The sequence below is a fragment of the Dipodomys spectabilis genome, unplaced genomic scaffold, assembly GCF_019054845.1.
Source record: "Dipodomys spectabilis isolate Male_0828 unplaced genomic scaffold, ASM1905484v1 ptg000357l, whole genome shotgun sequence".
Lineage (NCBI taxonomy): Eukaryota > Metazoa > Chordata > Mammalia > Rodentia > Heteromyidae > Dipodomys > Dipodomys spectabilis.
Genome location: NW_024871034.1, coordinates 422646 through 450047, shown reverse-complemented (window position 1 = coordinate 450047; position 27402 = coordinate 422646). Strand labels below are relative to the sequence as shown.

Genomic DNA, 27402 nt, shown 5'->3' with positions numbered 1-27402 from the left:
TGGTGATTTTTTGGCTGTCATAGATTAGAAACTATATTACACTCAGAATTGATGTCCTTTTATCGTTCTCCCACCATCCCACTGATTATCAAGTATATTTAGAGAAGATAGCTCATTGTTCTGGGTGATTACATGCCTTAATTGTATAGTAGCTTGCTTCCAATTAACATTAAAATGCCATATTGATTTTTTTCTTGTTTCCATTACAGAAATTAAAGCAGAATCTGTTTAAAATGAGCTTCTAGATATATTCTTGATTTGATTGGTTTTGAATATCAGCTATTGTAAAATATATTTTCTTCAGTGACCCCATCACTCTTTCTGATATTCTCCTACAAATAGAGTTCTCTGCTATGTTGATTAGCTTCACCTTAGTTAGCTATGAAATGATAGTTTAAAAATTGCGGAATGGAATAGACCCTGGAGATGTGGTTCAGTGCTATAATATTTCTGTCATGTATGAGGACCAGCTCAGTGCTATAATATTTATCTGACATGTATGAGGCCCTAGCTTCTATCCCTAGCATCACGAAATATATATACATACATTTGTGTGTGTGTGTGCATAGAGAGATTATATATTTTAATTCTTGCTTCTCAGAAGTCTGCTACATATATATATATATATATATATATATATATATATATATATATATATGTTTATGGACTTCTGCAGCAGTATTAGATGGTGTCTCTTTTTTTTCCCTTTGGTTGGGGCTCCAGCTTGCACTCCAGGCTGGGCACTATCCTTGAGCTCTTTTGCTCAAGGCTAGTGTTCTACCACTTTGTGCCACAGAGCCACTTCCAGCTTTCTATCAGTTAATTAGAAATAAGAGTGTCATGGACTTTGCTGCCAGAGGTAGTTTTGAACTGTGATCCCCATATCTTAGCCTCCTGGGTAGTTAGGATTACAGGGGTGAACCACCAGCACTCAGCTTAGACTCCTTATTCTTTTTGCCACAAAAAGTAGTAAATTTAATTAGATTTGAATTACAAATTTAAATTTATTGAATCAATTTAGTGTTGGCTATACATGATATAAATATTTAGTGATGATGTATAAGGCACTCTACTAAATGAGATATAAGATGGAAAGGTAAATAAGATAAATATATTATTTATGGAGCTAGTAATTGATACAGGTGGGTAAGGTATGTGGCAACAATCATAAAATCAGACCTTACGAGATAAATATTATGTAGAGTAGAAATAAAAAAGTTCATACTTGGTTAGAAGACTCATAGTGCAAAAACCTTATTGCATCAAAATAGTTATTTGCACCTTGAAGCCTTTCAAAGTTGGTGTTGGAGTTTTATGCTTTGGAATATCTCTGAGGTACCCTCAGAGAGTAAATATTTGAAACAAAGGAAATAGAAAAAAATAGATACATGTAAAGACAATATTATCAGATTTGAAAACCAAAATTTCATTTTGTATATTTACTGTTTAAAATAAAGGAACTTATCTGGTTTTTCTCTTTCTTTCTTAGCTGGGTTAACAACTTCGGTCATGAAGGTCTGGGACTCCTTTTAGATGTGCTGGAAAAGCTCCTGGACAAAAAACAGTAAGAAAAAACATTTAAAAAATTTCACCAAAAGGGAAATTTGAAATGCAATGTAATATGATCTATTTTTTTTATTTAGGCAAGAAAATATTGATAAAAAGAATCAGTATAAACTTATTCAATGCCTCAAAGCATTTATGAATAATAAGGTAAGTTGTATTTATTTCTGCCTCTATTATGAAACAAGAAAACTTGCCTAATGTTATGAAAAGTATGAAACAGAAAAAATAGTGTGTGCTTATTCACTTTACAAGAGTCTTTATGATGCAAATCATTATAACTTTCAAAATACTTCATATAATATTTATTGGTAAGTTTTGCAGTTGTACAAACCTACTAGTATTCTTTCCAATTTTGGTAATTTTTTTTTCTTTTTATGGTAATAGGAAATTTAAATGTTTTAAAAGTTGAATACAATTTTCATTCAGAGAGGTTTTATTCAATTGAAAACAAATTATCAAGGATAAGCTTTTACTTGTGTGTCGGGCATTTTAAGGTTAAGATTTCTCTTTTATGTTCTAATGATATCAGTGAGTTAGCCTGTAAAAGACATCTCTGGATGACAGCAGGGGGCTTTATATAATGTTACTGTTTCCACAGTGGGACCTGGGAACGAGATTTCGGGTATAGGCACTTTGTCTATACACCATGCGGGTATAGACAAAGTTTATTGAAACTTCACATACTTATGTACAGCACACAGGCAGGGGAAGTAAATCTTCAGTCAGGGGCAGAGAGTTAATCTTAAACAGTTTTAAGGGAACACAGACAATGAGAGTTTAACTTTTAAGTCAGTAAAGCAGGAAAAGTTAATCCTTGTCAACAAATGTGGAGTAGTTTCAGTAATCAAGGTTGTAAAAGTAGGTAAAGCACAAGTGAGTACACAAAGGGAGTCTCGAGGCATTGTTCTATGGGGTTAACTAGGAGAAGCAGGAATGCCACTTTCTACAAACCACCACCTGATTCTGGTGCTGGGCGCAGAACCTTTGCCCCGCATGGAGGAAAGGGTGTTCCTTCCTCCCGCAGAGGAATGCATGCCTGGATGCACCCTCAGGGCACACAGGAGCTCAGATGGGGTTACGCAGGTCGATGCCTCCAAAAGCATAATATATAATAATTTATATAATATATATTATATTTTATATAATATATACAATACCATGTATGTAGAATAGTGTAAAATTTACACTAAATTTTCTTTTGTCTTATAAATTCTCCCTCTATATAGCTATAAGTATAATACTATAAGCTAATTCATTCACTTAATTACATAATTACCTTTAGAAGGTGTTTTAATAATCTTAAAATTCTTAATAGAAATAAATGTAACAATAATCAGAAACTTGCCACATGTGAACCATAGCTATTAATAAGCGATGTTTCGCCCCCCCCCCCCCCCCCAAGTCATTCTTGAGGCTTGAACTCTGGGCCTGGGTGCTGTCCTTGAGCTCTTCAGCTCAAGGCAACTGCTCTACTACTTGAACCACAGCACCACTTCTGGTTTTCTGGTGGTTAATTGGAGATAAGAGTCTCATGGACTTTCTTGACTTGGCTGGCTTTGAATGCAGTCTTCAGATTTCAGCCTCCTGAGTAGCTAGGATTACTGGCATGAGCCACTGGCGCCCATTTTGCAATTATATTTAATAATTTGCAAACAGTCTTTGTTAGGAATATGTAATTACACATAAGTATGCATATGTTCTATGATCTTCAAGGAATATTGCATTGTGTCAAATATGATTGCTGGTGGGCATGAGTCTCCTTCATAGAATATACTCTTAGTGGTGTTTCTGGTAATGTCTTATAAAAAGGCTCCTACCAGTTCTGTACAGAATTTCTTTATTTCTGTGTTCTTTAATCTGGCTACAAAGTATGTGATATCTAACAAGAAGTGCTAACTGAACATTGCTTCTGAAGAGTTGATGATAGATTTCTTTTTGCATTTGAGAACCATAATAATATAATGGAAAGGGAACAAAGCACTAGAGATCAGGAGATACGGTTTATATATTGCCACTAATAAGTTGACATAGCATTTGGAAAATGAATTAACCTATGGCTGATCATGCTCCCCATCTGCAAATTTAAGATTAGTTACAAATTCCTACTGACTGCCCTTGTCAACTGTCAAAGACTTACAATCAGAATAGTCACCCCAGGAAGTTTTAGTAGTAGTAAGCCTTTCTAAGAAATCCTATTCCTACAGGATATACCTTGATACGTCAGCACATTTTTCCTATTTTGTAATGGTTTGGCAGTTTTGAAGAACATGATGTTTTGGTGTCGATTATCCTAACCTAAGGTTAGATTTTATGCTGTATTTATGTCTTTCACATAGGTGCTTACAACATGAATAAACAGTTCTTTTAAAGCATACGCACATGAGACAATTGGCATAACTATTAAAATTTAAATATATACAATATATTAACATTGTGTAGGAATAAATATTGTATTGCAATAAATTCTTCTTTTTAACTGAAAAAACTTTGTTTTTCAAATTTGGATAAGACCTCTACAGAAACAGATTGCAGAAGAGAATTACAATAAGACACTGAATTTTATGAATTGTATTAAGTGAAATAAGCCAGATCCAGAAAAAACAGAGGTTGCATTGCAATAAATTCTTAAAATCTTAAAGCATTGAGTTATCTTAGTCCTTTAAGGTTTAGCATATTCTGAAAACTCTTTCCCCCTGTGCTTATACTAGTATGACCATGAAACCAATCCATTGTTTCTTAATATCTATTGACATAATTTTATTCTTATATTTGGATTGATGCTTTTCCAAATTTTTTTCTTATATCTTCAGTTTTATAGTATTTCCCTACATGCTAGAAATTATTAAACAAGTAAAAATTAAGAGAATTAAATGTTTTCAATCTCATTTGATTGATTTGACCTGTAAGTTTAAGAGCATTAGGTATATTTTGCCCTACCACAAGTTCTTTTGTAAGTTAAATTATTATTATTAGCATTCCTATGTTTAGTACTTAGCTAAAATTTATTTTAAAGTGGCAAATGTAATCTGATGAAATGTTAGACTTTACCATTTGACTAAAATGAAAGAAAAATAGTTATGAGAAGCTGAGAAGTAATTTGTGTGATAAAAATGAAACTAAACACTGTCTTCCTGGTATAACAAGTCTCAAAGATATATCTATTAGACCTTTGTGCATTTGCGTAAACCTATGTAGGGTTTAGCTTAAAACCTATGTGAAAATGGTGTCTCCATTGCTTAATTGTGGTTCTTAAAAACCAGGTTGCATTTCTTTGCTATTAAAGTGTTTGTGGTTATTTGATATAGGAGTATAACTGTAAGAAGGTATGGGAAAATCCATACCAAGGTTTACTGCTTTAAGTGGCTCATAATATAAAATAGAGATTTTATATTTTAACCAAAAATTTGTGTTTACCTTCACTGTACTGGGCAATTTAACCAGACATTCTAGACTTTTCCAGGGATACCAAGTAACATATGAAGAATTTTACAATCATATTATTTTGTGGCCAATATTTCTTTGTTGAAATAATACTGGCTGGGAAGGTGGCTCAGTAGTAGACTGCTTGCCTTGCATGCATGAGGCCCTGGGTTCGATTCCCCAGCACCACATAAGCAAAAAGAAAAAAGCCGGAAGTGGCACTGTGGCTCAAGTGGTAGAGCGCTAGCCTTGAGCTGAAGAGCTGAGGGACAGTGCCCTGGCCCAGAGTTCAGGCCCCACGACCGGACCCCCCAAAAAAAAATACTGATCCTATATTTTTCCTGAAATTTTTATGTACTTCTTAGTGCAGGCTACTGGAGGTCATACATGAGCACAGTACAAGATGCAGTCATTTCAAATAAAGAAACAAAGATGTAATTTCATTTGAAAACCGTTTATATAGTTAGGTAGAATTTTACTTTGGAAGAATTTGCTTTTGAAAAAAAGTTACTTAAGTCACATTTTTTAAACATGGAAGTTACGTTTCATAGCCATTTTAATTTGAATGGAAGTTCTTTCTTCCTTTTTCTTTAGTTTGGATTGCAAAGAATTCTGGGAGATGAAAGGAGCCTTTTCCTATTGGCAAGAGCAATTGACCCCAAACAACCCAACATGATGACTGAAATAGTAAAATTACTCTCTGCTATTTGTATTGTTGGAGAAGACAACATGTAAGTATTACTGTATTTTACTTTATATACTTAAAACGATACTTGAGAAATTAAGTCTTACTTATGTTTTTACATGGAAAATATATTAGATGTAGGAAAGTTTGGGTTAATATTTTATATTGTGTGTATGTATTTTGTTGATAGTGTGAAAAGTAGGTTTAGAAAGAATCCTAAAAGGAAATTCTTCAAAGATGAATTAAAAATTGATAAATACACACCCATCTCCCCCACTGTATGTCATGCTTTTTGACTCACTGAATTCACTGTTTTCTTTTATACTATTATCTTCTGAAAGTTATTTTTTTCACTCACTTATGTTCACTAAATTTTGTACAAATTATTTGCAAAATGAAATAACTTAACCTGTTAAAAAGAACCCAAGGTTGTTGATAGTGTGTGTGTGTGTGTGTGTATAGGTGTGGCAATTAATTACATGGTAATAATACTGACTCTGAAGCGAAAGTTAGAAGTTCATGTCAGTAAGGAGTCTAGTTTTAAGAAGCCATGGCTTCTAAAATATATTCTAAAGACAAAATATTTCTTGGGAAAACATAGTGTGATAATGATATTTTCCATGTAAATCAAAATAGAGCTGAGCATAGTATTTTTGTTTGGTTTTTGTTTTTTGACTTTGGTTCTTGGTGCATAAACTGAGGGTTTGGGTGTTTTCATGACTTCTTTTGCTCAAGACTAGGACTCTGCCACTTTCAGCCCCAGGTTCATTTCTTGTTTTCTGGATGTTAATTGGAGATCAAAGTCTCCTGGACTTTCATGCCTGGGTCGTCTTTGAACCAAGATTTTCAGATCTCAGCCTCATGAGTAGCTAGGATTTACAGGCTTCAGCCAGTAGCACCTGGCAAGATGTATGCTCTAATATGTTGACTTTCTTAAAACCTTTTGAATAAATGAGATGTTGCTTAGTGCTAGCTACCATCCTTAGAGATCAAAAACACATATGTTAAAAAGTATGCTATGTTTAAATTTAACTCTTTTCTCAATGATAACAAATGAAATACCAATAGCGAAAATAGTTTCCTAATGCTATATATAAAAATCAGTTTGTATGTCAATATTTTTGTAAATATTTTCACTTCTTAATCCATAAATTATACACTAACCTCATACAATTTTTGATTTAATTATAATTTTAGATATCATTTGTTAGTAATAGAATACTACATAGAATTTAAGTTGATCTTAGCATTGTATGGAGATACCAGTACTTTTGCTTAGATGAATTGGTTTCTTACGTACAATTTTTTTTTAACTTGATAGTGGACCTATTCCTGAGATTTTTGCTTAAGGCTAGTGTTCTTATCATTTTGAGCCACAGTGGCACTTTGGGTTTTCTGGTGGCTAATTTGAGATTAGAGTCTCATGGACTTTCGTGCCTGAGCTGGCTTCAAATCAGATCTTAGCCCCCTGAATTGCTAGGATTACAGGCATTAGCCACATTGCACTGCTTATGCTGATGCTTTTAATTGCTAGGAACTTTTCTTTTTAAAATGTCACTCTATTTACACTTGAATAAATGGTTTAATTTAATTTTCTTTTGCAGTACTGGTACTTGAACTTAGGGTCTGTACTTTTTTTGCTCATAGCTGGCACTCTACGACTTGAGCCATGCCTTCAGTTCCAGCTTTTTAAAAATTTATTAGAAATAATAAGTTTCTTGGATTGGTCTGTCTGGGCAAGTTCAAATGACAATCCTCAGATATCTGCTTACTGAGTAGCCACGTATGTGATCCACAAGCATTATTTTTAAAGGTTCACACAGAAGCTATATTCCCAATTAATTTTTTATGCTCTAAAATTTTTTAAAAACCATCGGTATTTGACTTGTAGAAGTATATTGGCAAAAGAACAATCTATATATTGTAATACTATTTCACTTAGAAGGAATGTTTAATATAATGAGTTGTACATTATTGTACCTACAATAGTAGTGTCATGTATACACAAAAATCAAGTATGTGAGATCATGTATACATTACTTTGGTTGATTTTTGCCATTTCCCAAATATGTATGGTTCAAAATATTGTCTTATATATTATAAATACATACATTAACTTTTCTTTTAAAAAGTACAAAATAACTAAAGATTTTTTATTATTCATAAGTCTTTTTTATTGTGAAAATACTGTACAGAGGGGTTACAATTACTTGAGCAAGGTAATGAGTACATTTCTTATCAAGCATTGTTGCCTCCTCCTGTTTCCCATTCCCACCCCCACCCCCCCCCCCCAAAGTTGTAAAGTTCGTTTTTCAACAGAGCATCTTGTACATTTCATTGTTGCAATGGGTCCACCTGTATCCCTATTTAAACAATTTGTTTTTTCCTTCCCCTCCCCAAATTATACTAACATCAAATACAGTGAAAACAGGGGTTGTACCATTGGGGAGGGACATACAAAGCTATATAAGCTGTAAACACTGGAATCAAATAGATAAGTGTACATGGAATAATATATGTGCAAAACGTGTAAGAAATATTTGTCGTTTCTGTTTTCTGTTTTCTCTCTCTCTCTGTCTCTCTCTGTCTCTGTCTCTGTCTCTGTCTCTCTCTCTCTCTCTCTCTCTCTCTCTCTCGCTCTCTCGCTCTACAGCCTAGACAAACTTTTAGGGGCTATTACGGCAGCAGCAGAAAGAAATAACAGGGAACGATTTTCACTAATTGTGGAAGGATTAGAAACTCATGAGGCCTTGCAGTTACAGGTGAGTTCCTCTTGTTTTAAATTGCTTTCAGTTATATTTAGAGTACTTATTTTCTATGACACCAACTGCATTTTAGCTGGTACTTAAATAGAATGCAGTGTAAAAGTAAAATACTTCATGATGCTACACATTTTGTTTGTGGGAATAAAATTTGTTTAAAATTAGGAAAACTACTTCTGAATTATAAATATGGCACTTATGATTATCATTGATATCATAATTTAGTGATTAATATAATAAAATGTGGAAATAGAGGCCTCAGTAATACTCTTGGCCAAAAAACAATAATTGAATCAATGTCACATTGTTGCAAGTGTTACAGAAAACTTAGGGTTTTGGTAGAAATTTTAGAAAATTAAACACATCTCTCTGTGCCATTCAGACAGCAGCTGAAGGTGTTACTTACCAAATTGGGGGTTTGAATTGCAACCCGTATGTCAGAGTCCATGTACTAGCCCTTTGTAGACACAACCTAACCTAAATGCCCTGTGTAGACATAACCTAAATGGCAAAACAGGTTGACTATTCTTAGGTGGATTCTGGTAATGACACAACTGACTTTGTTATTGATTAGTGAGAACTCATTTTTATTGCCCATATTTATAATATAAGGGCTTGTATAAAATGTTTTATTTTGCATATAGCATTTAATTTCTCAAAATCTTTTATAAATGTTGGCTCTATTTTGTTTCTGAGATGAATAAACTGAGGGAGAAAAATTACTTGTGGAAAGGTAACACACCTTGTGAAAGCTAGAATTGTATGCCAGTTTGGTCTCGGATAGTAATTTTTTTTTTTTTTTTCATCAGTGTCTATGCCATTAAATGCACCATGAAAAATGGTCTTTGTGATGTGTTTTAAGCTCTTGCTTTGCCATTTAACAGAGAATATATTTCCACATTTAATTTTATGAAGTTATACTGTTTTTTTTAATCAGATAAATGAACTGGCTTATCTAAATAGAATCTGTAATGTAATAAAAATATAATACTTCTTCAAATATTTAAAGATTTTTCTGTATCAATTGTTTTACTTCAATTATGAGTAAAATTTTGATATACTTTTATGTGTCCTTTTTATATCAAATATGTTATGATTTTTTAAATTGAGATAGCTTCCACTGTTTTCCTTTTCCTTCTTGTCATAAAATTTCATCTTAATAAAATTTCCTACCTCTAGTGAAAGATTGAAATCTGTCTCTTTTTTAGATGCCTTTTTGAAATTTTGTTGTTATTCTTATGATTGGACTTAACTAAATTTCCTTGACTTTAAAGCATATGTATTTGTTGGTACTTTGCTTGCACCATTTGTATTATGGAAAATAGTAATTAATTATATTCAACTTTTTACATTCCTTATTCAATTCACCACACTTGAGCTATGAATATTTACATATTTAAGAAATGTTTTTAATATAATTTTTGTTATTAAGGTGTTGTACAGAGAGATTATCATTTCTTAAATCAGTTAATGAGTACAGTTCTTTGTGAACAATGTCACCTCTTTGTATGCTTTCTCTATACCATTTAAAAATTAATTTTTAATAATAATTCTGAGTTATGTATTATCCTCTGCAGTTTACTGATTAAGGAATTGAGTTTCTGGGAGATAACACCTACTTACAAACACACAGCTGTTAAGGAAGTAGAACTATGATTTGACTTAGGTTTTTGAGCTGCCAACTTTGATATATTATGTTACTTATCCTTTAAAATGATACCTCTACCATACAGTAGTTTAACCCCAAGAGATGTGTCTAATCTGACATTTGCTAGACTTCAGCAAGCTGTATACAATGAAATGAAAAAATAGTAACTGTTTAACAAATAACATATGGAAGAATTATAGACATCTTGCTAAGTACTAAGGAAATTGTTGAACACTGATTATAGATGCAAACATATGCAAGCTACAATTTGAAATTCCTTATTTTAATGAGCTACAAATATTAGTACTTTGTTATATACAGAGCTTAGTGCTCTCATAAGAATTGTGAAGTGGGCTTTTTGTTAGGCGTATTTAATGTCAATGAAAAAATAATTCTCTAAAAGTTCAAAAATATATTCAGAATGCAGAAACGAAAAACAAAAGTTTAAATATGTTTAAAAAATATAATTAGTGCTTTTTTTTTAACAAAATTACTTTTCTATTTTGGTAATATCCTGAGACTTCTCAAAATGTTATTACAGTCTCAGGAAGTAATTTTGTTAAAATACAAGACTAATTATCTTTTTAAATAACAACTATATACTTCCCCTATTTGATTTTAAAACAGGTTATTAATGTCTTCCAGGAGTTTTTTTCCTTGTAGAGTTGTTTTCCTAACTCACCTTTGAAGGGAAATTTGGTATGTAGGATAGGATTTTCATTATTTTTCAGTCTTTTAAAGGAATACATAAGAAATTACAGGTGTTTAGGTGCTGTCTTCATTAACGTCTTCATATCAGGAGCATTTTCTATCTCGTGTACTGCACTACCTTCTTTTCACACTTCTTGCCAGCCTTTCATCCCTTTTCATTTTGTTCTGCATGTGGCAAAAAGAATAATCTATACTTGTTTCTACTCTTTCCAAATTACCATTCAAAACTCAGCACTCTCCCTATATTTTTAAAGGTTTATAATGATTCTCTAATTTCAACATCCAGTGACTTCTTTCAAATCTTGATCACTTGTTGCTACAGACCACCAACCTCCTTGAAAGTTTTACTTCCCTTGCCTTTCCAGATAGCATGCTCTGTTGCTCTTTGGTTGCTTCTAACTCTTCTTTTCTGTTTCCTTAATGAGCTTCTTCCCTTCTGTTCTTGATCTTCTCAGTAATTCTTTCCCTATTTTCTCTTGTCCTCCTCTGTATTTACCCACATGCCCATGTACATTTATATGTATATTATGGTCATATATATATATATATATATATATATATATATTTATCTTCTTTATTCAGTTGCTTCTCTACCTTAAATATCCATGCACCTTCTATTAACTGTAAAGACATAGAATTTTATCCCATAGTTCTTGTTATATTCAAATGATTACATATGTTCTAAGAATCACAAATGTGTTTTAAAATGATTTATTTATTTATATTGGTGCTGTTCCTGGGGTTTGAAGCCAGAGCTGGGGTGCTGTCCCTCAGCCTCTTTTGCTCAAGGCTAGTGCTCTATTACTTCAGCTACATCACCATTTTCAACTTCTTTTGAATAGTTTATTGCAGAGTCTCCTGGACATTCCTACTTGGGCTGGCTTGAACTACAGTCCTCAGATCTCAGCCTCTGTAGTGGCTAATATTATAGGTGTAAGCCACCAGCACCCAGCTGGCTTTGAACTGTGATCCTCTCACCGTCCTGAGTACATAGGATTACAGGCTTGACCTATGACTGCCTAGTCCACAATCTATGTTTATAATCCATTGCTCACTTAGTAAACATGGTATGACCTTTTCCCATGTGGCTCCCATCTTAATATTCTGGCTGTAAAGCATGTTCTCTCCCAAATGTACATCACATTTTTCCAAAACTTAGCATAGTTTTTCTTGAATATGTTATCATTTCATAAATATCTTAAATGTTTTATTATGTAGAACATTTTTTCTGAAATATCTATGATTAACCACATGCATCTTTTTCCTTCTTTTAAGTTTAATCAAAACACAAAGGGAGTCAAATTTCAGTATAACCTGCATTTGTTTTAGAAGCTTTCATAATGAAATGATACTTAACAAGGCAGTAAAAGATAAGAACTTTCCAACTTTTGTCTATTTTAGATAGATAAGCAGTGTTAGGATGGCAGGTAAGTAGGGCTTCTAGTAAGTTAAAAGAGGCCATGATATTCTTTCACTACAAAATGAAAGAGAGAGATAATACCAACATCTAGCTGAAACATTTCTGGTTAGCTGGATAGGAAAAGCTCAAGTACATTGAACATTGAGAACTGGCTGTGGGGAAGAAAATATATATTTAATGTCCAGTGAAGTAGTATTAAAACAACTCCTGTCTTCGTAGGCTGAAATTGGTCAGAAAGGTATAGGTACTTAAAGATTGCAAGAACTGTGTAGACATTTTATTAACATGACTTAATGAACTTTCGAACTGTTTTCTAAGATGTTTTTCATTCTGATGATCCTTGTTCCCCTTTGTCCAACCTTCCAACTTCTGCTAGGACTCATATTTGATACATTTTTAACTTAAGTGTGGTTTCTAGGCCTTATATGTTTACCTGCCTGTTCTGTAGTGTCTTTAACTGTTCTTCTGTAGTTACTTCCTGTTCTTCATTCTTCTCCACCCTGGACTTCCCTTTCTCTCATATTTCCAATCTTGGTTAGCCTTAGCGTTCTATACCCATTAGTATATGTCCAACCCAAATTAGTCATTTTCAGATCTACCTTTTCCCCATCTCTATTCCAGCAGTCACTAAATTCTATCATTCTGACTTCCTTTATGTTGTACTTTTTCCCCTTTGCATCCTATCCTCCTTGTCCACTCCCCACTGCCATTAAAAATTTTAAAATTATTGTCACTTCTCCCTATTCTATTATTTCCTCAGACTTTTCCATATCTTCTAACCTTCATTCTGAGCAACTGTAAATCATCTTCCAGTTACCTTTCTGAAATGTGATTCTTGTCAGATCATGGCTTAAAAGCCTACAGTCTTTTTATAGCCTCTGAGATTAAAGTCTAGGCCTAATTTATCTCCATGCCCTATATGCTCTATATTTACCTTTTGATTCAAACATACTACGTTATGTTTACTGAACATTTAATGCTGTTTCCTCATTCTAACTCCATTCATCCCTTTGTAGACAATATTCTTTTGCCTGAAATACTTTTCGATTTCATGATGTAATTAAATCACACTGTACATTTGTGTCTTTGTTGATAGGTGCTTATTTTGACTTAAACCATCTAAGTTCCTAACTCCTACTGGGCTAGGATAAAGAAAGACCTTGTTAATGTCAACAGAGTAATTAATAAGGTCAAATGTGTGACAGTCAATAAAAATTTTAAAGCACGATTATTATACTCCATAGCCTTATGAATTGTGATTAACCAGATAGATAGATGGCTGTAGTTTCTAAAGCCTTTGAGTTAAAATAAGTAAAAGGTTTGACATTTCTCCTGTAATTTTTTTAAAGTTATTCAGATCTAAACGTTTTCCTCTTTCTACCAATGCATAGTCGTATATGCATCCACTTAGTAGCTCATATACTACATAGCCTATATGATTTTGAATCAATTCATATAAATAAAATATATAAGATATTAATGTTTCTTCAAGACCTAAGCATAATTGAATAAAATAGAAATACAGAAACTGACTCTCATTTTTCAGTAAACATCAGAATTGTGGTTATGTCACTGGCTATAATTAGTGGACCAAATTCACTGATTTTTAATGCATTAAAATTTTTATTTTCATGGAATTTGTATCAAAAACTGAGATGCACATGGTACATTATTTTGAATATTGAAGCCATTATAAGCAACAGAGGAAATCTGGGTAAGGAGCTCTTTGATTCTCAACACAAAGACCTTTGTTGTCTTTCTGTTGTAAGTAGAAAGTACTCAGCAAGGCTAAATATAACATTTAGTGTTCTAGAAGGAATCCAAGGCTATAGAGCATGAAGCCTTAGTTCAAGTTTTAAGTTCTCTGTGGCTTATTAACTATGTGACCTTGGGGAAACCACCTGATCTCTGTAGGTTTTGTTTATGTATCTTTAACTGAATATATAGAACTAGATTATTTTATGTTCTTGTCAGCTTTAAAATCCCTTGGTTTTTTTTTTTTTTTTTTTTTTTTTTACTTTCTATCTTGTTTAACAAATATGATTCACCAGAGGAATTTTTTTCCATATATGTTTTTATTGTAAAAGTATTATATAGAGGGGTTACAGTTGTATGAGTAGGGTAATGAGTACATTTCCTATTGAGCATTGTTACCTCCTCCTTTGTTTTCCCCCTACTATCCCTTTCCTCCCACCTCTCCAACTCCTCCCCCGCCCCGAAATTGTAAAGTTAGTTTTCAAGATAGTGTCTTATATATCTCATTGTTAAAAATGGGCCAACCTGTATCCTTATTTAAGAATTTTGTTATATCCCTTCCCCTCCCCAAATTATAAAAATGTATATACAAGATTCAGGGTACCAGAATCAAATACAGTGAATACAGGGGTTATACCGTGGGGGAAGAACATACAAAAGAAACAAAAGAATCACATGGTACATTTTAAGTATGTTAAAAACAATAGCAAGAAAGAAAAAAGTTTTGCCCCTTCTTGGGGTTCTTTTTACTTAATATCATCTTATATGGTCATATGTACATAGCTTTTGTCCTTTTTTGCTTGTCCTAGACAAGTACTAGTTATCGCAAATAAGGGAATCCATGGTACCTATATTTCTTTGGGCCTGGCTTACTTCATTTAATATAATTTTTTCCAAATCTTTCCATTTTCTAACTAATGGGGCAATGTCATTCTTTCTGATGGAGGCATAGAATTCCATTGTGTATATATACCACATTTTCTTGATCCATTCATCTACTGAAGGACATCTGGGTTGGTTCCATATCTTAGATATGGTAAATAATGCTGCGATAAACATGGTTGTGTTGATCCCTTTGGTATGGCCTTGTTTGTGATCATTTGGGTAAATGCTCAAAAGTGGGATTTCTGGGTCATAGGGGAGCTCTATGTAGAGTCTTTTGAGGAACATCCATACTGCTTTCCAAAGTGGATGAACAAATTTACATTCCCACCAACAATTCACTAGAGTTCCCTTTTGGCCACATTCACTCCAGCATCTGTTGTTATTAGAGTTCTTGATTATAGCCATTCTAACTGGGGTGAGGTTGAATCGCAATGTCTTGATTTGCATTTCTTTTATGGCTACAGGAGATAAGCATTTCTTCTTGTGCCTATTGACCATTCTTATTTCCTCTTCAGAGTAATCTCTCTTTAAGTCTTTAGCCCACTTGTTAATCTGGCAGTTGTTTCTTTGAGGATTTGTTGTTGGGGGATTTAATTTTTGGGGTTGTAAGTATATTTTAGATATGAGACCATTGTCTGTTGTATGGTAGTAAATTTCTTCTTCCAGTCTGTGGGATTTCTATTGATCTTGCTAACTATGTCCTTTGCCATGAAGCTCTGCAGTTTCATGCAATCCCATTTGTTCAACCTTTCTTTGATTTGTTGTTTCTGGGTCTCTATTAAGAAAATTTCAGCTTGTGATAAGAAGCCCTAGAGTTTCTCTTATTCCTTCCTGTAATGTTTTCAGGGTGTCTGCTTTTCTTTCGAGGTCTTTGATCCATTTGGAGTTGCCATCATTATACTTACTGATGAAAAGATAAAGATAAAAATTTCCTCAAACTTCAGGAACGAGACAAGGATGTACACTCTTCCCCACTCCTCTTCAACTTAGTATTATAATACCTACCTGGGGCAATAAAACAAGATGCAAACATAAAGGGGATCCAAATTGAGAAAGATGAAATAAAACTCTCCCTCTTTGCAGATGACATGATCTTGTATTTAAAGAACCCCATGGAGGGACTGGGAAGTTGGCTCAGTGATAGAGCGCTTGCCTTGCATGCATGAGGCCCTGGGTTCGATTCCTCAGCACCACATGAGCAAAAAGAAAAAAGCCAGAAGTGGCGCTGTGGCTCAAGTGGTAGAGCGCTAGCCTTGAGCTGAAGAGCTGAGGGACAGCGCCCAAGCCCAGAGTTCAAGCCCCATGACCGACCTAAATAAATAGATAAATAAATAAATAAATAAAAGAGGTGAAAGACCTTTATGATGAAAACTTTAGAACCTGAAAAAGGAAATTAAAGTGGAACTAAGGAAGTGGAAACAAACCTCTCATAGTATATACAAATTCATTGTGATACCTGCCAATATCCCAATTTCATTCTTCAATGAAATAGAAAAAGCAATCCAAAAATTCATATTGAACAATAAAAGACCGAATAGCAAAAACAATTCTTAGCAGAAAGAACAGTGCTAGAGGAATATGAATTTCGAATTTCAAACTCTAGTACAAAGCCACAGTAATAAAAACAGCACAAGAACAGACCTGAAGAGCAATGGAATAGGATTGAAGACTCAGAAATGAACCCATAGACCTATAGCCACCTAATCTTTGACAAGGGAGCTAAAAAAAAAATAGAATGAAAGAAAGACAACCTCTTCAGTAAATGGTGCTGGCAAAATTGGTTAAACACCTGTAGAAAACTAAAGCTAGATCCGTATATATCACCCTGGACCAGATGAATTTTTTTTTACTTTTCTGAGTGTTAAAATTTTTTTGTTGGGTCAATATATAAGACTTCTGGAATGTGCCAAAATTTTTCAATATTTGCAGTACAATCATATAGATTTTCTATTTTCGTCTTTGTTTTTCTGGAGTGTGAGTTCAGGTGGTAGGCTGATGTCCTAATACTTCAACCATGCCTCCAGCCGTACCTTTTGCTGGCTAACTTGCAATGTCTAGTCGGCTGTACTGCCTTGTTCAGTCACAGACTATATTCTGTGGATTTCAGCTTCCCGAGTAGCAAGGATTACAGGTTTGAGGCACCTATACCAAGGAAAATGTGTTTTAAAACAGTTTTCATTTATGTTGGCAGTACTGGTGTTTGAACCCACTCAAAGAAAAGCCTTGACCTCAATCCCTGACCTTTACTATTTTTATTGTCTCCTAATTGAAGTATTTTTTTTTGTTTGTTTGTCATGGGGCTTGAACTATGGACCTGGGCACTGTCCCTCAGCTCTTCAGCTCAAGGCAAATGCTCTACCACTTGAGCCACAGCACCACTTTGGGTTTTCTGGTGATTTATATTGGAGATAAGAGTCTCATGTACCTTCCTTCCCCGGGCTGGCTTTGAATCCTGATTCTCAGATCTCAACCTCGTCAGTAGCTAGGATTACAAGCATGAGCCACAGGTGTCTGGCTCAAAGTACTTTTATTTGTTAAAAGATACAGTGATAGGACTTGCCTCTTTTGGAAATGTTCTACTTTTAGAGTATTAATACAAGCCATAAAATACAATTGCTTTTTGCAAAAACAATGCTAGTAGATGACAACTTTTTTCTTTGTTAATTTTGGAATGGGCTTTTACATTTGGCTTATTTGGTCATATCATATTTATAACACTAGTTATTCAAGCAAATGCAGTAATGTTGAATGGTGTATCGATATTACTATTTCACCCATTGAAACTGTAGAGATTTACATAATTCCTTTATTTTGTTTATGTTATTAATTATATTTGTTTTTCTGTTTATGTGGTATCAAGGAATCAAACCCAGGGCATCATGCAGGATAGGCTAGCACCACTAAGTCACGTTCTTAGCCACATTTTATTTTTATTTTCTGGTGGTACTAGGGTTTTAATTCAGTGTCTTGTGTTTGCTAGGCATTTTCTCTACCACTTGAAGTATGCCTCAATCCCAGTTTTGCTATAGATTTAAATAGAATCTTAGGAATATTTTGCCAGTGTTGCTTATAACATTAGTAGAGATCAAAATTATATATGAACAGTATAGTCTAATTTCTAGGACTGGTAAGATGTCAAAATAAAACAAACATTGACTAAATATTTGCCATATACTTGCCATTATCTTATACAATTTTTCCCTTTAAAACATGTAATATTTGGCTTTTGAATCTTGATGTCAGATAGTTGGGCAAATCTTTCCTCAACAGCTTTATGTATAAGATATTGTTACAAAAATAAAAATATTATACCTTTTAGTAATTTTATATTTTGAAAATCTTAGTACTAGATCTGGAAAATTCTAGCCAAGCTATATCTGAAACATTTTTCTTTTGTTAATATGTTTTTTTTTCCATACTATTTGTTTTTATATGCCTTCTATTTATACTTAACATCTTTCCTACATTTGACACTTTTTGGGATTCTCCTTTCAGGCAAGTTTTTCAATACTTTTCTAGTCATTGCATACTTTTAATATAATGATCAATTTAAGTGTGCAGTTTCTCAAATTGACTATTAGTTACCTTAGATTTGAGCAGCATTTTCAACAAATGCTGTTCAGAAGTAATGTATTGAACACTTGGGAATTACTATTCTATTGATTCTCTTCTGATTTATAGCTCAAGCAAATGACACCCCTTTTATAATAGGGACCTCAAAATCAAAGCTTTGTACACTTTATTATACAATATACATGTGTAAGTCTCAAAGCACCTTCTAGTTGCCTTAATAGGCTTGAGTTAGTTTTTTCCCATGATTACATTATTTCTAATTACATAATTTAATGCTTTATGTATTCATTTAAATCCATCCTGTTAAGAGGATGGGAACAGTATGAATCAGTGTATTAGTATATTATTATTTTTCCCTGTTTAATATTAGGGTACTCGTATACATTATCCGAGTTAGTTTGGAAAGTTATTTGTAAATATACGGAATTGAGGGCGAGTACATTCTTAGAACAGTTGGATATGACAGTCATATTTCTTGATGTTTTCAAAATGGTTCCTTATGCTCACATTTGGAACTCCAGGTTTCACATAGGGAGTATAATACCTAATATTGTTCAGCAAAGCATAACATACTTGATCATCCATCACATCTTCTGTTTGAATATATTATGAGTGCTTTACCTACATACTTCCTTAGGTGTTTATTTAAACTTTTTTTTTTTTTTTTTTTTTTTTTTACAAAATGTACTTTCTTATTGCAGGTGGCATGCATGCAGTTGATAAATGCCCTTGTCACTTCTCCATATGATCTTGATTTTCGAATACATTTAAGGAATGAATTCCTTCGTTCAGGCCTCAAGACAATATTACCAGTAAGTGCAATGTAAACATGTTATACTGATGAACTAATAATTTTCTCTTTGGATAAATGTACCTCTTGAAGCAGAGTATATACATGGTTCTTTATGCTATTTTCCTTTGTAAAACATTAGACATTTTAGGATTGTTTTCTTTCCTACTATTCCTCCTTCCTTCCTTCCTTCCTTCCTTCCTTCCTTCCTTCCTTCCTTCCTTCCTTCCTTCCTTCCTTCCTTCCTTCCTTCCTTCCTTCCTTCCTTCTCCTCCCCTCTCCTCCTGTCTTCTCCTCCTCCCCACGTCCCCTCTCCCTCCCCTTCCCATTTCCTCCCCCTTACCCCTCCCCAGTCCTTCCTCCTTCTTCCTCCTCCTTCCCAATCTTCCTTTGTCCTCTTTGTCTTTTTCATCTTTGTTTTCATATTTTCCTCCTGGACCTGGGGCTTGAACTCAGTGCCTGTGCATTGTCCCTGAACTTTTTCTTGCCTTAAAGTTGGCCCTGTACCATTTGTGGCACATCTGTACTTTTGGCTTTTCCATGGATAGAGACAAAATTGTCATGGGCTATTCTTGCCACAGCTGATAAAAATTATTATCCTCAGATCTCAGCCTCCTGATTAACTAGGACTACAAACATGAGGCTTCAGTATCTGACATTTTCTAACTTTAAAATATTGCAATATTTTTACTGCAATGACTGTGATGTTTAATAGTGATGATTCAGAATCCAGCTAATAATGTACTCCAAAGTCATGTGGGATTTTATGTCGTAAGTCAAAAGAGAAGTTATTATCTTTTAATTTTTGCATATTGGAAAATATAAAAGACTAGTCTTTTTTGGTTTCAATATTTGTATTTAAATGTTTTGCTTTCCATTTTGATAACTTAGATTCATTCCATTTATTTTCCACATAGGCATGCATAGCATTTTGATTAGTATGTTCTAGCCACATTGCTTAAGAGTAGTTCTCTCACTAGCGTGTTTTAGGAACTTTTCTAATGAGAAGAAGTATTATTTTCAAACTTAAATTTAATGTGATATTTTTTCTAATTATTATAGTGCTAAAATATTTTTAGAATAATTTATGGTCTCTATCTGAGATAAGTGAGTACCCCTTTTCTGTAAATAGAACTGTGGTTCTATTTTTTATTTATTAAATACATTAACTGAAGAATCACTTTCTTTAAAATCATAACATTATTAAAGAGACAAGTGAAATATTATTATTAAACGGTTCACTGTGTTAAAAATAAGGAAGGGAAAATAAAGGGCAAAGGAAAACAAGAACAAAAACATTAGATATATCAAAATAGGGAAGTTTGCTGGTAAAGTGTTTATGTGTATTATATATCTGTTTCTGATAGTCTTTTTATTCTTGAACTCAGTGCTTTCTTGTTTAAGTCTAGCAGTCTACCTCCTGACCTATAGACCCACTTCCAGCTTTTTGGTTGTTTATTGGAGAAAAGACTCTCACAGACCTTCCTGCCCGAGCTGGCTTGGAATGGCGATCCTCAGACCTTAACTTCCTGAGTGTTTAGGATTACAGGCCTGAGCCACCAGCACCAGGCTTTAATTGGACACTCTCTTAAATGAAACTCTTCATTATAAGTTGAATGATTTGGTACACTCTAAAAAGGTTTATAACAAAGTATATAAGATTGAGCCATCCTGGTTTGAGATATTTCTGTGATAGCCATCTTTACTACTTTTTGAAATCTTTACTTTATCACCTTCATTGGTTGGAGTGAATCAAAGCAACAGTTTATGTAATTATTATAGATATTCTGTGTACAGTTAACACAGTGAAATATAAGTGAATGTGTCAATTATAGCATATGTAATATATTCTTTTTTAAAATAATCACTATCCTCTCCTGTAAAGTCTATGGCCTTAGATAGCTAGAGATAATCTTATGATCTTGATTCTAGTTTGATTTTTACTTGCCTTCTCATTGTTTTTTGTGCCTACTGTGCTGGTTTTGCTTTGGGGACAGTAATATCTTCGGGTGTTTGCTGGCTGCAGGGACACCTTCTCTACACCGTGTATTTTGCCTTAGTTGTGGCTATTACTCTTTTGCCTTTCATTTCCCTGTCAGGTGATAAGTGAACGTTCAGACTCATAATGCTGAATGAGTAGCAAAAAAATATTCCCATTTTAATTTAATTTAGTTCCTTTCTTTTTCAAAACAGATACAACATTATAGCGCTTATCCTTACCTTTGCACTTTTGTGGTAATGTATTAATGTTTGCTGTGCTCAGGGATCTCATGTTATCCATTTGGTTATACTAACAGCTAAGATTTTGCAATAGTGCATCTATGTTATAATTTCCCCTTGGCCATTTGTTCTACATAAAGCTTCTTGTCACACTATGTGCTTTTTACCATATGTATTCTTCATTGTTACTTCCATTTATACTTTTCATTAACTATCACATTATTTCAACGTTTCTACTTCTCAGGTCCCAGTGATCCTCAGCAAGGTAGCAAGCATCCTATTTAAACTCCTTAAGTTTTAGAGTAGAACCAAGGTATCCTATATATCACCTACTATCTTATTAGCTTCCTATCTAAAAGTGGTACAGGGCCAGCCTTGAGTGAAGGATCCAAGTGAGAGCACAAATGCCTGGATTCAACTCCCCATATTGACACACACACAAAAGTTAAGAGCTAATTAACTATCAAATTAAGTATTTAGTTGATATAACGTAGTAAGAAATGATGTATATAGACAAAGGGCAGTTTTGTTTTTTATTAAAGATTGACAGGCCAGTTGCCAGTGACTTACACCTATAATCTTGGCTACTTAGAAGACTAAGGTTTGAGGTTCACAATTCAAAACTCAGTAGGTCAGGAAAGTCCATGAGATTCGTATGCCAAATAAGCACCACCCCCCAAAAAATAAAACAAAACAAAACAAAAACAAGCCAACAACAGCAACCAAAAAAAAACAAAGCTGAGAGTAGATTTGTGGCTTAAGTTGTAGAGTACTAGCCTTGAGCAAAGAGAAGCTCCAGGACAGTAACCAGGCTCTGAGTACAAGCCCCAGGAGGCACAAAAATTAAAGAAAAAAAAGGAAAAGAAAAAGAAAAGACTGACAAACTTTTATCTGTTGAAAGCTCAATTTTAATTGCTTGGCTGGTAATCAGTAATATACTGATAATAGGCTTTGATTTCATTGAAGTGAACTATTTAGAAAGTAACTAAAGTGTTTCCAGGATTTGGCAGAAAAAGTTTGATGACTGTGTATAATAACTCTAGTTAATAAATAACTGAAACTTATTTAAAGTATTTTACATGGTACGATATTGGATATTTATCATATTAATTGTACCACATAATTTTTAAAAAACATTTCACTAAATCTTTATTTTTATCAAGAATTTATGGCTGTATCTGACATTTGAGTAATGGGAATTTAATATATATAAATATATGTATGTCTATATGCTTATTTACTTATTTTATAAGGTCTAGAGCATTATTAATAAAGAACATTTAATATATTTTATATTATTAATACATATGTATCTTTTTATTACATACTGTATAAATTATGCATTTAACAGTTGTTTTCACTGATTTCCATTTTTTTGTTAAGTTCCAGTGCTGAGTAAATGGTACTGTTTAACATAAATTTCTTTGGAACGGTTTAAAATAAATTTATTAACTTTGCAAACATTTGAATATGTTTAGATTTCATGACTATTTCAGAGACTATGTTATGACATGATAATACAGAAAAGTCTTTAGAATCTAAGATACATTTTTGTAAAATTCAGCATATTTGTTTTGTCTGGCCTCTGTGATTTTCTGAATATAGTTCAGAAATCACCTAATATGATCCACTTATATTAGATAATTGTGCATTTCAATAAATATCTTCATCTCACTTCAAATGGGACAATTAAAACCAAATCAAGTTCTTCTTGAGGATACCAATATGTTTATTATTTATTTTGATGAGACTATATAGAAATATATTAAAAGGTATTTTCATGTGTTTTATAAGCTTTTAGCAAACAAATTTGCTCGTGAATACTAGAGAAGGAAGATGGAGAAATTCCTTAGATATGTGTTTGGCTTTAGTAATAGCTTTTACATCTCTATAATTGCATTCCATTTTGCTTTATTTACCTAATATGAAGTACATCATGCTTACATATCCTCTTAGAATTCAACTCTGAACATCTTAGTACCTCTTTTGCTATCACCCTTAAGCAACCACAGTTGTGTTTATTCATTTTTATTATGAAAACTGCAGCATAATATACATAGAGGTCCTCTAGTGTGGCATGTTTACAATTATTTTCTGCTATTACTTTGAAAATTATCAGAAATTTGTAATGCATGTCCTAATGATGTATTACAAAAATAAAAATTGAATGCCTCAAGTTGCTATTCTGTCATTATGCTAAGACAAAAAAAATTGGCATAAAATAGAGCTTGATACCATTTCCTTGCATTTTTTTTGGTTTAAAAATCACAAAATATTTAATATAAATTTGTATAATCTCTTTCACGCCATACTTGGGACTGCTTTGCTTGAATATATCCTTGCATTTATTCTTCATTAATATAATCGATTCCTATGTGTCTTCTATTTATTTTTTTGGACAGAGGCATACATGAATGTTCTAACTGCATGAATTCTTTAGCAATCTTTGATTAGTATGTTAAGTCAAAACAGAAAAATTTAATTTGGGCCTTTAGCAATTAGTGTTTCGTTTTCTTGTTGTAGAAGTGATTGTTATTTTTTTAATGTGAATAATCTATCTGGGGCAATAAAGTGGAAACAATGAGGTTCTTTTATTTTGAAGTAACAAAATTTAGCTACATCCAAATGCCTAGGTTAATATTTGAAATTGTTCCTGTGGGTATAAATTAATAATTGCTTTCTTTTCCTTATTATCAAAATATGCTGTTGTTAAACTGTTATTCCTTTGCTAAATTTTCTACTTATATATTAGGATCTCAAAGAAAAAGAAAATGATGAACTTGATATTCAATTAAGAGTGTTTGATGAGAATAAAGAAGATGACATAACTGAACTATCACACCGTCTCAATGACGTTCGAGCTGAAATGGAATATCCTTTGATAAACTATGCAAATAACTTGTGTAAACAGTATTTGTGGGTGATTTTGTGGGCCATTATTAGAATTCTTATAGGCTATCTCATATTATACCCATTTATTTGCTTTGGACCCTCACTGTGAGATTATGACTGACTATGATTCATGTTAAGGAATCATCAGGCCATCCTGTTGATTTGCATAGATTATACTAAGATCAGTAAAGTGGCTTACTGTATTATACGTAACTTCTGCCCAATGTTCTCCAATAGACAGGAGCCTAAACCAGTGCACATTATATAAAAATATATGAGGAAATGTTCGCTGATTTCACATGTGACATGGCTGATACACATTTTCAGTTTATGTTATTCAGTAGAAGTCAGTGTTCCATTGCATATAAGATATTTGTGTTTCTTAAAAATAGGAAAAATATTTTAGCTATTATAGTATCTGATTATATCAAGGCATGTTGTGGAAGTAGCTGAGTCAATACAGCTAGCTCATAGTTTTCTTCGGGTAATGATGTGATGTTAAATAATCTAAAATCTTAGAGGTGTTGGTCATATCATGGCTGCCCATTTGTTTCACACTCATTTATATACCTATCTTATTGATTATAGTACATGGGAATACATTCCAAATCAAAGTCACCTTTGAGCTCCACTTTTTTTTATTGATACGTTCTTTTCCTTTATCTTCAAGCCTTCGAATAAAGCTGAAGTAATATTCCTTTACATGAAACTCCCATAGTACCTTATTTTTTCTATTTTATTTACTTCTCTGCCCCTCTGAGATTGTGGGCAGAAATAATTTATTTCATCTTTTCGTCTCCAGTGTTCCTACTGAATTCCTACATGCCAGTATTTGATAAGTGTGTATGCAATGAACAACACTGACATTATTATAAGGAATAATTTGTAGTAATTTCTTACCCAAGATTTGTGACACTGGTCTACATTGGCTTCTCTAATAGTAAATATTTTCATATCAATAATAAATGTGTTTCTTCTTATAGATATCTCCTAAATTTGACTTTGTATCCATCCTCTACATTTCAAGGGACCTTATGATAGTTTAACTCTACATTCCTACATGGTATCTAAGTAGTAATTCAATCTACATTTAATTCTACATCAGAAAAAATGTTGAGATTCCAGGTTGTTTTTAGAATGCTGGATTACATATTCTTTTTTACTTTTATTTTACATTGGTTTTACAAGTGCACAGTTTTGTAATAAAAATGAATCCATTTTTGAAATTATTTTCTCATATACGAAAAGTATCTACTCATCTACTATATTTTTTCTTTTTTATTTGAAAATTTCTGGAAAAGTTACTAATAGGATGCAAATTCAAGCACATAGCAACAAGTTTAAATTACCAGTGCTATAATTTATACACACATCAAAACATCGTAATGGACACTATGTCTATATCTACCTATCTGTCTATGTATCTATTCTAGTGAACACGTGTCCTTTCTAAAAAGTAAAAATCATACTAATATTTTTCAGACTCTTTTCATAAACATAAGACAGCATATATGTAGCACCATTCACCAGTCTTGATCTACATACCTGAGATTTGTTATCTTGTGCTGAGTCATGATATAATGCTTCTAGTTATCAATACTTCTAACAAATGAGAAAATTGAGATACAAAAAAATGGACCACAATGTTCCCATATGCTCAGATGACAAAGAACAGACATGGGTTCAAATCTAGGGACTCAGGCCCTCTCCTACTATGAATACTCTATAAACAGTCACATCATAGTAAAGAAGAGCCACCAAACATTAAACAAGAAAATGAGTTAAATTATCACTCAAATAACAGTTTAGCGAAATATAACAAATATAAGTTTTAAAGCCATTTTTGCTTCTTTCTAGACATTTGAATTTCACCCATTTTTCTTTCTTTGTTTTATGCCAGGGACGAGGGGGGAACCAATGCAACAGCGATATACACAAGACTTTGTTGGAAATGATCTGTACAACTTGGAGAAGGGTTGGGGGGAGGGAAAGTAGGAGAAAATTGAGGGAACGGGTAACAAGATTGACAAGAAATGTACTCATTACCTTACTTATGTAACTGAAACCCCTCTGTATATCACCTTGACAATAAAAAAAAATTGTTCCACCTATAAAAGTAATCTACTATTTTTTTATATTCTAAGAAAAGAATGTTTCAATCTCTCTTGTGTTTAGCCTTCATGTTTTATTATGTAATAAAATACAAATGAAGTCAACTAATAATTTCAGATTAGTATTTCATTTTGACAAACTAAAACTAGTTTTGTGGGTTTTAGTAGTTAAGAAGTTGTTCATTTTCTTCTCTCTCATTTGGAAGGGAAAAAAGAACAGTAGTGTATTGAATAAATAATTAAGCTGTCTATGAAAACCACAGTGAGAATAACAACATACCATTTTTATAAATGGCATTGCTATTCCAGTGGTACTAACTAGAATGTAGACTTCACAAAACGATGAAGGAAAGATCATTTAAGATTTTGGAAGCCAAATGATCTTGAAAATGGTCTTTACATTTGCTTCTCTAATTAAAATATTTTATTAATTACATAGTATTTTCTTTAGATAAATTTTCAAATGCTTATCATGCATGGAGCTGAAGGTTTGGAAACAGTAATGGAAGCAAAATTATAAGTCTATATTTTGAGAAATTAAGCTGCTTTTTTAATGCAACATTCATCAAAAGTCTAGTTGTTTTCCTTTACTTATTTTCTACTGATATGAATGAAGTATACCATCTTCTGTATAATATGTTGAAAGACACTGCTGCTGAAACTTATTTTTTATCCATTCTACAACATTTTTTGCTGATCAGAAATGATTATTATATCAGGTAAGAGACACTTCTGGGACTAGTATACTTACAATTGAACTAAATTGTACTAAAGGAAAATTAACAATTCAGTGTTACCTGGATAATATATTCATACATAGAATGTATGCACTTTCATAGCTTTCTGTAACATTACAATAATTTATTTTTAATTGGGGTATTCAATCCAGAAGACTATAAGTAACAGATAATGGTAACGCACAGTACATTGAAGATTATAGAACATTTTCTATCTTACAAATCTT

General features: G+C 32.9%; 1 protein-coding gene across 1 annotated transcript in view; it reads left to right on the top strand.

Annotated features, from left to right (window-relative positions):
• The window catches only part of Diaph2 (diaphanous related formin 2), a gene marked incomplete at both ends in the record, with an annotated part of 465900 nt that overhangs the window by 29594 nt on the left and 408904 nt on the right, over positions 1-27402 (top strand). Inside the window, 7 exons of the mRNA XM_042665841.1 lie at positions 1490-1564; positions 1644-1713; positions 5581-5717; positions 8325-8433; positions 19127-19237; positions 24188-24306; positions 27041-27157. Of these exons, the coding sequence (XP_042521775.1) occupies positions 1490-1564; positions 1644-1713; positions 5581-5717; positions 8325-8433; positions 19127-19237; positions 24188-24306; positions 27041-27157 (738 nt within the window). The remainder of the gene's footprint in view (positions 1-1489; positions 1565-1643; positions 1714-5580; positions 5718-8324; positions 8434-19126; positions 19238-24187; positions 24307-27040; positions 27158-27402) is intronic.